Source organism: Culex quinquefasciatus, chromosome 1 (genome assembly GCF_015732765.1).
Source record: "Culex quinquefasciatus strain JHB chromosome 1, VPISU_Cqui_1.0_pri_paternal, whole genome shotgun sequence".
Lineage (NCBI taxonomy): Eukaryota > Metazoa > Arthropoda > Insecta > Diptera > Culicidae > Culex > Culex quinquefasciatus.
The window spans coordinates 85,409,996-85,421,877 of NC_051861.1; the positions used below are offsets into that span (position 1 = coordinate 85,409,996).

General features: G+C 37.8%; 2 protein-coding genes across 3 annotated transcripts; one reads left to right on the plus strand and one right to left on the minus strand.

Moving 5' to 3' along the window:
* Positions 1-612: 612 nt before the first annotated feature.
* LOC6052958 (hyaluronidase Tab y 2.0101) lies at positions 613-2,790 on the minus strand. Its single transcript, XM_038265764.1, has 2 exons — positions 2,549-2,790; positions 613-1,414 (listed from the first exon to the last, which is right to left on the minus strand). The coding sequence occupies exons 1-2, from the start codon at positions 2,788-2,790 to the stop codon at positions 613-615; spliced, it is 1,044 nt and encodes a 347-aa protein (XP_038121692.1).
* Positions 2,791-9,262: 6,472 nt separating this feature from the next.
* LOC119765597 (leucine-rich repeat-containing protein let-4-like) lies at positions 9,263-10,390 on the plus strand. Of its 2 annotated transcripts, none has more exons than XM_038249829.1 (2): positions 9,263-9,326; positions 9,388-10,390. In XM_038249829.1, the coding sequence occupies exons 1-2, from the start codon at positions 9,310-9,312 to the stop codon at positions 10,298-10,300; spliced, it is 930 nt and encodes a 309-aa protein (XP_038105757.1). In that variant the 5' UTR covers positions 9,263-9,309; the 3' UTR covers positions 10,301-10,390. The 2 variants fall into 2 exon arrangements, with proteins under 2 accessions (XP_038105757.1, XP_038105756.1); XM_038249828.1 differs by having other exon boundaries at positions 9,301-9,326; positions 9,376-10,390.
* The last annotated feature ends 1,492 nt before the right edge of the window (positions 10,391-11,882 follow it).

The window sequence follows — 11,882 nt, forward strand, 5'->3', positions numbered from 1 at the left end:
AAATCACCAATTAAAACGAATTAAGTAACAAGTCAAACTCCACAACTCCATCAAAACGATCAAATGATTATTTATGACCCACTATCGGGTTGACATGACCTGCGCGCCTTCAGGGAGATGACTAATTTCGCGTAACGACGCAGCGATGATGGTCACCTAAAAGGGCAAACGCCCTCCACCAAGCGGTGTGGTCATTGCCGTATAATGACACATAATTATCACGATAATTTGAGCGTGTAAGAAGAGCGCTCGGAGTCGTCTTACCACGGCTAGAAGTTCTATTTATAGTGCGACCATCGGAAACTGGGTGAGAAATGGGTTCTTAGCGGTTGGTGGTTGGGGGTAAGTGATTATTTATAGACTCGATAAGTTTTGGCTGGCAGCACTGCTTCGTGGGGGCATTCCCTGGTCTATATGCGTAAGTGGCAATTAATCGGTTGAGCACTTGGAAGGTTGGTTGGTTGCCATTGGTTTCTCTGAGCACGTGATTTAATGACGGGAGTTCAGTCGATCTGGGTGGTTGATGGTGGAGTTTGGGATAAATAGGTGTATTTTCTTGTTTGGAGAGGACCTGTAGATTTGAGATATGTTTATACTTCATTAGAGAGACGATTATTTCTGAATAGATTTGAGGATCGGTCCTAATATGTCATCAATATATTTTTTAAACTTTTCACAGTTGTCCTTAGTATTGACGTCTTCAGAGCTTCCCCACAGAATAATCCCGTCGGACCCGTTGTCCTTCATTGCTGGCAGTATTTTGGTCCAATCTGCTTTCTCCAATAATTTCGAAATATTGTCCGTGTAGACAAAACGCATGTAAGTCAAAACCTTCGGTAATGGATCAGCCTTGGTTAGTTTAGCGACCCGAACTGCTTCCTTTACTCGACCACCGACCAGTTTCGTACGATTTTCAAGATCCAAATTAGTTTGCAGGTACACTGCCGGGAATATGATCTTCACTTCATTGAACAACCAACTCTGGAGTTGATCGTTCTCATCCTGGATCTGCTTGGCACAATCTTCCTTCCCATCTTTAGCTCCATTTATATTGAAGCAATACGGAAAGGCGTAATATCCCCAAGACGCACCTGGTCGTAGTTTTTTCGCTAACGCAAGCGTCCTGCTCATAAACTCCCTGGCAGCAGGTTCGTACTGCTTCGCAGCCTCTTCCTCCAACACCTTGCTACTGTAATCTGCATGTTCTTTCTTCACAAGTTCCTCCGAATAATTCTTGTACACTTTCAGCAATCCAAAGTTATGTCGATAAATGGGACGCCACATTTCAAAATCAATCACGCCAACACCAGCGAAATCCTTTAAAACCTGTTTGTTCAAAACTTCCTCGAACGCCTTCAAGTGATCCTCAACATCCCCTTTCTGGGGAACACCTCCGTAATGTTCTTCCATCCCACCCAAGTAACATTTTTAAACCAACTAGCCACCACCAAGTTTTATTGAGGTTTTATTGTAGCATCTTGATTGCTTAATAGTTTTATTTGGGCATTCACCGCAACCAACAAGCAAGAGCTAATTAGTAGGTTCTAACAGGGTTTTATGCCTCGGACATAAAACCGGGTGGAAATAAAAGCCGACTGGCTTTCAATAAGGTTTTATGAAAGTTTTAATAGAGGCTTGAAAACCAGATGGCAATGCCATGCCAAACGGTTTTATCGCATGCTTTGTTAAAACCTAGGGTGTTGTAGCTGTCAAGTGCCATTAGGCATGTAAAAAGCTCACTTAAACCCATAAGCTCCTAAAAGAGCATTTATCGCGGCCAAATAGCAGTGCATAAATATGGCGCTAAACGCGTGCTCTGATTGAATATGATTGACCGCCATCTTGATTGAAAAAAATGAAAAACTGAAAAATTTGATTTAAATTTCATGAAAACACACATTTATGCTGAATTTTTGGTATGATTAATATAGCGATAGATGTTTAAAAATATTTTGAACATTTTTTTCAAAGAATTGCAATAAAATATTTTTTTACATTAAACAGTATGATTACAAAATATTGATTTTTGATGAAGCGAGTTGAATTTTTTGGCTCTATCTCCCCTACATTTATCAATAAAATTTCAACCGCAGCTGAATTTGAGCCACCAATTGCGAGAAATAAGCTTTCAAATTATTAGGATTACCTCCAATATCTTTTATTTATCATCGCCATTTTTGACAACCATCTCCATAATTTCATTTGGCAAGACGAAGACTTATTTTTGCCAAAATAAAACCTATTTGGCATAAGACGTTTGAAGACGTATGAAATGTCATTTTTCCATAACTCCTGACTAGGTTTTAACAAAGGTTTTATCAAGGCTTTGAGGATGTTGTTAGGATTCAGTTGTAAAGCCTTGAACTCCTATGTAGGTTTTATAAATAGGCCGTAACAACCTTTTGCGGAGGTCCTTTTGGGTTTTAAGTGGGGTTTATCAAGGTTCTGGGGAGTTTGTTACGACTAAGGGGTTTTAATGTTGGTTTTGGCTGATAGGTTTTATAGCGGTTGTGACAGCTTTGATAAAGCTTAAAATGTTACTTGGGCATCACTTTTATTAACAAGTGCTGGAAAGTGCCCGGGTTCGTACAGGATCGCAATCTTTTCGCCTCTAAACGCGTCCTTTTCATTTTGGATGATTCCGTACTTGGAAGTTACGTCGGTGAAATCCACTCCGTAGCTTTTGCACAAATACGTTGGAATGTTCCAGTAGACTTTGAATGGTTTGCAATTTGTTCCACCTAAGCAGATTAGGACTACTAGCAAATGACATCTATTTGTGGTGAACATTTTACTTAAACTAGCTTTCACTATGACTGATTACTACTTTCTTGAATAATAAATTGTCATTTATAGCATATAAATAAATATTGTAAAATCAAGCACCTAACTTGGTTTTGTTATCAATTATAAAATTTGATAGGAAAATAATATTTTAACAATTTCAAAAATCAGAAAAGTTATAATGTTTCGTGCAGGAGGAAAAGTCTTAAAAATTAATGAATACAATTTTTTTTTTCAAAAACTAACAATAAAAAGACGTATTAATGTGCTAATTACACACACAATAAATATTCATACCTCGTCGAACACTTGACACTATTTAGTTATCTGTTTCACATTACTCTCACCTGATATTTGTTCAGAAAAAAATAATGACTACCCACTCATTATGAAATGGCTATTCAAAGTTTTAAAAGCATTAGATCATTTTTGTTTTTGCTTTGTTTTTTTTTTTTTTTTTTTTTGACAAGGTTTCAGGCAGATTTTCAAAACAAAATGTTCGATTTTTCGGAGTTGTTCACCCGAAGGTTTCTCATGAACTTCGAATAATAAATTCTTGGACATTTTTGCCATTCTTACTAAAGAAAGGTATAAGTTTTACTTTATGGCTGGACATCATTTTCATCTTCGTAAATATGACGATTCAACATGAATCTTAATCGGAAAAAATCGCACTGCATAGATTTTCGACGCTTCGTCGCCAAGTTGTCAAGTTGAGCTTCGAATACTGGCGCGAGAATGCTGGCGCATATAGTTTTTGGCTCGAGATATACTCGTTTGTAGTAGCTTGTCTACCGATGTTTCCTACAGTATGTAAGATATCGTAGCTTTTCGGTTTCTTTTGCCCTGTCCGTTTTTGCATAACTGTCCAATGTTTATACAAAAACTTTTGTGACTTAGGACATTCATCCGGCTACAAACAATTTGTTTCCCGTTTGCTCCTAAAATCGCCTTTAAGTAGGCTTCATTTTGTCATGATTTTTATGTTTATTTAACAGAGTTCATTGGATTCCAATAGGAGCTTTCTAAGCTTTTCGTCACTAGCTTTTGGTAAAAATTGCGTTTTCAATTTCTTTTGGAAAACACATCATTTATAATACCTTGCTTTCATCTTAAGATTTTTTGTATCATGTCACTTTCTTTTGTGCTGACGTTATAAATAAACAAAGTCGATGTTATGAATTGAAAGAAGTTATATTATTTAGTAAGAAAGGCTCTATCACACTCCTGGTGAGATTAAAACGGGTTTTTTTGCATAATCATATTCGAATTCTGCGAACCCATTCTAGTCAAATTTGAGTGGTTGATTGTCTGTTACATTACCAAATGCATTTTCCAATATATCATCACTGCCAACACGGTTTAAAAATGTCCAAATCACATTTCTGGGTGATATCTAATCTAATCTAATCTGGTCTGATTAGATTACAAACACTTTTTTGGGTGATATTTGAGCACAACCATATAAAACCAAACAACGAAAAAAATATGTTTTCTGTGATTCGATTATCCGAAGTGAAATTCTTTTGAAGACTTGGGCTAATCGATCCCGACTGCAATTTTGAAACTCAAAAATCTCATTGGGTTTAAATGGATTCATGAGATTATTTTACATTATTTTTTTAAATAGGACAAAAATCAGAGTTTGTATTGCTAGATCTCCCTTTTCGAAAGTATTTTATTGCTTAAAATTTGGCCTACGCTTTTTCGAGTTATTTGATATTTAATGATAATTGCATCTTTTTAAAGTTAAACTGGCTGTAAGTTTTGACGCTTAAGTCCAAATAGGCTAAAAATAAATAAAAAAAATGTTTTTAAGATTTATAAAAGTACAGTCATCCCTCATATTCGCAACAGTTTACAGAATTGCCAATGTTCAACAAATCATAGAAAATCGATAATTGAACATAATGAGTTGCTTTTACCTTCATATGAAAGCTTTTTTTTGCGGTATTTCGATTGATGTATAGACCGAAAAATGACTACACACTCTGAAACCAACAAAACTCAAGCTTAGTGTTGTTTCAAACATAGTCTGATAACTTTTTTTGTGAAAATATCAGTTAAATTCAGGTTTTCTACAATTGTGGGAGGCACAATAACATCCCACAATTATGGAACAGGCAATTTGGAGGCAGCGTTTTGCTGCTGTGGATATAATAGTCTTGAAATGAGGTTTTTTGTTCAAGAAGAACTATTTTTACTAGTTATATAGCAAGAGAATGTCCAAATAAAGGTCCTAAAAATAACAGGGACGGCAGAAAAGTTGCATTTTGCATCCTATTAGCAAATTACCACAAAAGTGTTCCGAATTTGTGGGTGTTCGAAATATGTGGGATGACTGTACCTCAACTTTCTCTTGAACTTGATTTTTGAAGGTTTTCAATATTAATACATGAAACATTCGTGAAATTTTCCAATCTTTTCGAAAAAAATATTTTGAAAATTTTCAAATCAAGGCTAGCATTTTAAATGGGCGTAATATTCAATATTCGGTGGCTATATCTTGAAAACGGAGCCCTTTATCAAAAAATCTGTAAAGTACTTTTTGATTGCAAATTCAATTTTGCATTAAAAAGTAATGTCAAACTTGTTTTTGCATGAAACTTCAATTTTTTCCAAAAATCACTATTTTTTCAAAAAATCATAACTCGGCGGCAGATTTTTTTACCATGTTTCTCTATGGCTCAAAAGTTGCGGATTTTTGTCCCCTAAAACATATCAAAAAATCTCGAAAATCAAAAAATACGTACTTTGGGAAATTGAGTTTTAGTGAAAAAAAAGTTGATAAAAAAATCTGCAAATTTTTTTTCCGTGTACCTATTTTTCTCAAAAGTCCTCAACAATACCTACATACATACCATTTTTGTATGGAAAGCAGCCAAAGTTGTATGGAGACTTGTATGGGTGAACCAATGACGCAAAATAGCTTATTTGGTCATAGGGAAGGCCCCCACAAAGTTTGAGTCAAATAAAAAAATACAAAAAATAAAAATGGTCGAAATCGGCCGATTTCGTAGAGAGTTGCTCAGAGGACAAAAAAAATCAAAAATATTCCTGCCAAAACACCCTAGTCGTAAACCACCCTAATTTTTAATCAAGCCAATAGTTGCTCCTTTCTATTTGCAACAACTATTCTGAAGACAGCAAAGCTTCAGAAAGTCACCAATTTTGCGATCTGGATCACTGTGCATTTAGCCTGTCCCATTTTGAGGTCATGTCGGGGAATTTCAGGTGCTCTCTTCTTAAATGATAGATTATGTTGTTAAGAACAATGTTTTCTTAGACAAGAAAAAATAATAAAATACTTTCTCGCTGAAAAAAGTCACTTTTTTGAAATTTTATTCTAAAATCGCTTGGAATCAAAACAAAAACTGTTTCGACCAGGTGTGTATTATCTTCAAACAATAGGTTTTTGTCCATTGATTATGCACTATCAATATTGGACCAAAATTTAAGTTTTTGGACTCTCCCAGGCGAATTTATGACGAAAAAATCGCAGTGGTCGTTAAAAATATTCGGAGTGAAAAGTGTTTTTTTTTGTGTTTGCCTTTCGTTTCACATTTCTGTCGAGTATTGTTTGCCGCGAGGAGAAAATTACCCTCTGAAAATGCAGCGTCATCAGTGCATAATTGGCAAAGGGAGCGCGTGGTCGTAAAAAATATTCGAAGTGAAAAGTGATTTCTTTTGTGATTTTCAAAGCCCTTCCTATATCATTGTTGATCGGAAGGCACGGCGTCGGGTGGATTGTGTTTAAATATTTCGAATAGGGTTTTATTTTTTTTGCGGTGAAATAGCCATTTCTATATAATGAACGAAAGACGCACTGACAATTTGGATCGTTGAGATAATAGTGGAGCAAAATAACTGTGTGAGAGTGAGTTTGTGTGTTAACCAGAAAGACCTTCCCATAGCATCGTTGCTCGGAAGGCTCGCCGACGGGTCTGTTATGAGAGTCCTCCCCATAGCGTCGTAGCTCGGGAGGCATCGAAAAGCTAATACCTTATCCTACTAGCCCAAAAAATAATAATCACGTGATGCTTGAAGGAGATGCTGTGGATTCAACGGTCTCAAGCGGTATCAACAAGTATATAACGAAAAACTATGTGCTTGATGAGTCTGCAACTTCAACTATCGGACTAACATTCCTCCCTTTCGTTGAACTGCAGACTTCTTGGGAGGGCGCCGGTATTGACTAATAATGTAGAGATCTTCAGAGGTTAAACAGTGAACGGATGGTTGGCTCCCACTGATCATTTTTGATTCATTGTTTAACTTCAGCTGATCTGTCAATAACGGAGAAGCAGCTCATTGGCAGTCAACCATGCTCATGCTCATGCTCATGCTAAAAAATCCCAGTTTTTCGAAACTTTTTTCAAAAATGCTCATTTAATTTAGGGTAGCCTATTTTTCCCAGTAAAACCAATACATGCAGTTTGATGGAAATTTCATGCCGAACATTTTTCTCACTGAGAAAATGCAATTTTGACACCCCAGATCCGAGTTATTGGAGTTCTAATGAGACAACTTTTTAAAATGAAAAATTGTGTTCTAAATGAAAAAATGACCCTTCTGGGTCAATGTAGATTCAAAAAGTACATTAAATTTCCAAAATGTTCCAAAACGGAAAATGGGAGCAATTTTAAAACTTTTTTAGTGTTTTTTTTTCGATGAAAAATACGTTTTATCGAAATTCTGAGTACGCCATCAATCGGGCGTCTAATTTTACATAAAAGTCCCTTTGATATCAAATTTCTATCTCATCACCGTTTCAGACTGCAAATTATTGAAAAACACCTCTTTTTTCGCATGTTCAAAAATTGAAGGAGTCGTACCGCCCCTCCGTCATGAGATATCAAAAAACGGACCTCGGATTTGTGATCAGGGACAAAAGTTACCCCTAATGACAAAGTTTCAGGCAAATCGAAAAGGATAATTACCCAGATATGATTTCAAAGTTCAAAGGATAAAATAATTACATAACGTAAATATTGCATTTTTTCTGTTCCATCCTGAACTTCTGATTTGATCAGCAACATGTTTAGCTAATTCCGTTATTCCAGAAAAAAATGGTTAAATCCAAAAACCTCCCCGAAAATTTCGGCTTTAATTAGCTCTCGAATCGTAAAAATCACCTCGGACAGGAGCCAGCGAACAAAATAATCTATCGTGTGGTTTTCGGCCCACTTTCAGGTCCATCAGCAGGATTCGAATTTTAATCTCCTTTTCACCAGACGCAACTTGCCTATCGGAGGCAAAAGTTAATTTCCCAGTGGTTTGCCGGAAGAGGATTTTAGTTTTCCTACAGGAATGGGCTGCAGAACGGGATGGAGCACGGTCGTAAAACTATAAACACTTTCACCTTTTTTCCCTGGGAGTCCTGGCTTCGAGGTAATGAAAAGCTGGAATCTCGTTTTTGTCGTTTGGCCAAAAAAGGTGACCATTAACGAAATTTGGAGAACCCTCAATGATGGGGGATGGTGAATTATTTATTTAATTAAGAGAAGCGACACCTCTTCGGTTAAGGTTCGGAGGGGAAGGAAAGCTGGAAGAAAGTTTTGCGTGCGGGAGAAAGTGGCCCGAAATGGATTTGTTGTGGACTAAAATTGAGCAAAAAAGGTGATTTTTCACACTGGAAAGAGGTGTTGAAATGGAGACTGTGGTATTGCTTGCTGGGTCGAATGGAGTGTGAATGTGGCTTTGAGAGGTTAGAACAGTTTATGGGTCAAGTGACCAGCGTGAAGGTGAAGGTAGACAGGGATGAAGTTTCAATTTTCAGGGAACCTTTTTTTTGTGAAATACATAACTATGGTTTCTATTACAAGAAGAGTTAACCCTGATCGCCAGCTGACCCCTTAAAGCTACACCACCTTCAGGTTCTCCCCAACTCCCGGTCTACCGAGAGACACCGAATGTCCACTTTGGCTGGACCATTTTCGGTTTCTTCCCTCCAAGGTGCGCAAGAAATCGTGGTGGTGATGGTGTAAAAGCTTTTAGTCATAAAATACAAGATAATGCAATAAACATTAGGGAGTGAAAGGAGAAGAGCTGTGAAGAGCGTGGCACTGGAGAAATCGTTTGTTTGTTCTACCTTAAGGCTACAGCAAAAAGGAAGAAACGCTCCACGTGAGGATGTTTACTACTGGGCCACTATTAGGGTGGGAGGGGGTTTTTTCTTGATCTTTTGCGTTGCCACAGGGCAGATTGGTCATCGCACGCCTCCCTCCCTTAAGAAAGTTCGAGCCCTTTTAAGAGGCCTTGCTCTCTACCAGGTTAAGTGGTTTCCGTGATGAGGAATGAGTTGGGGAGATAATTTCGTGTTATTAATTGGTTTGACCTTTTAAGGAAAAGTTTTGCTTTAGGGAGGGGAGTTTACGGAGAGGTTTAGCTTTAATAGTGTAGATTTCTGCTCGTGCAACAACTTAAAGCGAGATAATGATTCATTCAAGCGTGAAATGTTTCGCCTAGATTACTTGAACTGAAGTCGATCCTTATCAGTTCTTGACAGTCCATCAATCGGCAAAGATGCTCCTCTTGCAACTGTAAGTATAAATCCTGAACCTACTTTAAAAAAAATCAACCTTAAAAAAGCCTCCTCCTCAGCTCCCTACTCCTCGCAGCGGCGACCTCCGCCCTCACCGACCAGCTCAACATCTGCCAGGACGAGTTCTCCACCAAGGGGGGCTTCATCGTGCACCACACCAACTGCCGGGACTACGAGGACGATGCCGCCCTCGCCGGCGCCCATTTCGACGAGGATCACGACCTGTGGATCCGCAACGGCACCATCGAGGACATCGGTCAACTGCTCAACGGCAGCTTGTACAACATCAGCAAGTTGAGAATCTCCGATATGGCTGAACCCGGAAATAGCCCCATCGAGGTGTTCCCAATCGATTCGGGTAGGTTCTCGACGCTGGAGCTGACCAACGATGGGATCGCGGAGTTGCGCATCCCGGAGGCGGACTACCGGTTGACCCACCTGAACGTGGCCCGGAACAAACTGAAGGTGCTGGGGAACGTCAAAGAGTTGAAGGTGCTCAAGTCGTTGACGTTCGACGGGAACGAGCTGGAGCACGTCTCGATGGATGACTTCATGGAAATGCCGGAGCTGTTTTCGATTTCACTCGCTGGGAATCGGATTCGGACGATCACGGCCGAGCAGCAGATTATGATCGTGAAGTTGCGAGCGTTGGACATCTCGGACAACCAGCTGAGTCAGCTGGATGTGACGCAGTGGAAGTTTCCCCAACTGGTGAGCTTCTACATGCACGATAATCAGCTGAGCAAGATCGTGGGGCTGAGGGGCAAGTTTAAGAATGTTTGGGATATCTCCATGGGAGGCACGAATCGGTGGGATTGTGCGTGGTTCGATAAGGTGCTAGAGTATCTGAAGCAGGACAGGAAGTTTGCGATGAAAATGTTCGGGGATCCGCTGAACTGTGCGGAGGAGTCCAGGATGGAGGGATTCATCTGCTGTACGAATCCGGTGGATGATGGGGAGAATACGGTTTAGTTGTTCTGGAAAGTAATTTTGAAACTTATGTTGCAAATTGTTAATGATTTCATCTCAATAAAATAAAATAAATAGTCTAAGTATTTGAAATTCACATAGAGTTTATGAGTTGAAGTTTATGTTTCCAAGAAGAGTTCTTCCACAGGTGTATTTCCGTCAAATGCATCGCAAATGATCATGTCCCTTTTTGGACACCGACAACAAGTAGGGGAAAGTGGGGCAAGTGTAATAAGCTAAGGAAATGCTCGTTATAACCCATTACAAACGTTAAAAAATCTGTCAGATTTTTTAAAATCATCTTTTTCCATGTTTTGACTGAGACTTTTATAAAACAAGTTTTTTTAAATCCTGTTTTTTTAATGTAAAAAATAGATTTTAAATTTTTTGATTTTCCGTACGTTCTACTCAACTAGTGATAAAAAAATTATATTTTGCTTAAAAATTTGATCGTTTTCACGAAAAAAAATTATTACTAAGATAATAAAATAGTAAAGTTTCATGATATCACTATATTTTGTACGGATTTAACAATGGTTTATCAGTTTTTAAAGTACTTTTATGTATTTATTTCACAATAAAATATGTTGTTGCAGCAATTCATATTTTTTTCCATACTAAACATTCATATGGTACACTTGCCCCACCTGCTCTCAACAAATATAATCAAAAGTTAAATCATACTTAATAATAGGTGCAAGTCATTGGTAGGGACACTACTGATTTAGGAAAAATAGCATTTTAATAAAATGAGCCTGAAAACAAACATTAAGCCTTATTATGTACTTTCAAAATATTATAAGAAAACAAAGTTTTGAAAAAAACTTTTTTGCAATTCCGTCGTGAAACTACTTACTTTTCCTGTCATTCTTGAACGACGAACCTCGTTGGATAAATGTACGACTCGTGCTGAAAAAATCCTCTTTTTGCAACTTGTTGCATAAACTACTATTATTCAATCTTATTCCCAGGGGCGTTTACGTCGTTTTGGCAGTTATGTGGTAGTAAAATCAGCTTATTGCATTGCTAGCAACAATTCCTCATACTGGAAATAATCAAAATTGTAAAAATTACTGCCGTACGAGCGATTGTTGCTCTTGCCCCATATGGTCGACTTGCCCCACTTTCCCCTAAGGGTACAAAAAGGTTGAGAAAGAATCAAAACAGAGTGAGAAGCGCATAATGCACGCAATGAAGTGAGAGAAAGTGAGACAACTCTAGATTAGATTAGGGATAGAAAAGATAAATTGAAGGTTTGAAGATCTTAAAAGTTGTAGTTCAAGGTATTCGATTTCTGATCGTGCTACGTTGCACTTCTCTTTTTGTAAGGATTCTAAGTTTATAACTTTAATAATTCAACCTAAGTTAGAGTATATTATTTTCTGCTGTACAGTCATCCCACACATTCGGAACGGTTTCCAGATCGGCTAATGTTCAAAAAATCATAGCAAATCGATAATTGAACATAATGATTCGCTTTAACCTTCATTTGAAAGCTTTTCTTGCGATCTTTCGAATACTGTATCGGACATCTGCAAATTTTAACTTTTATATGAAGTTTTTGAAGAATTACTTTGACCCTTGA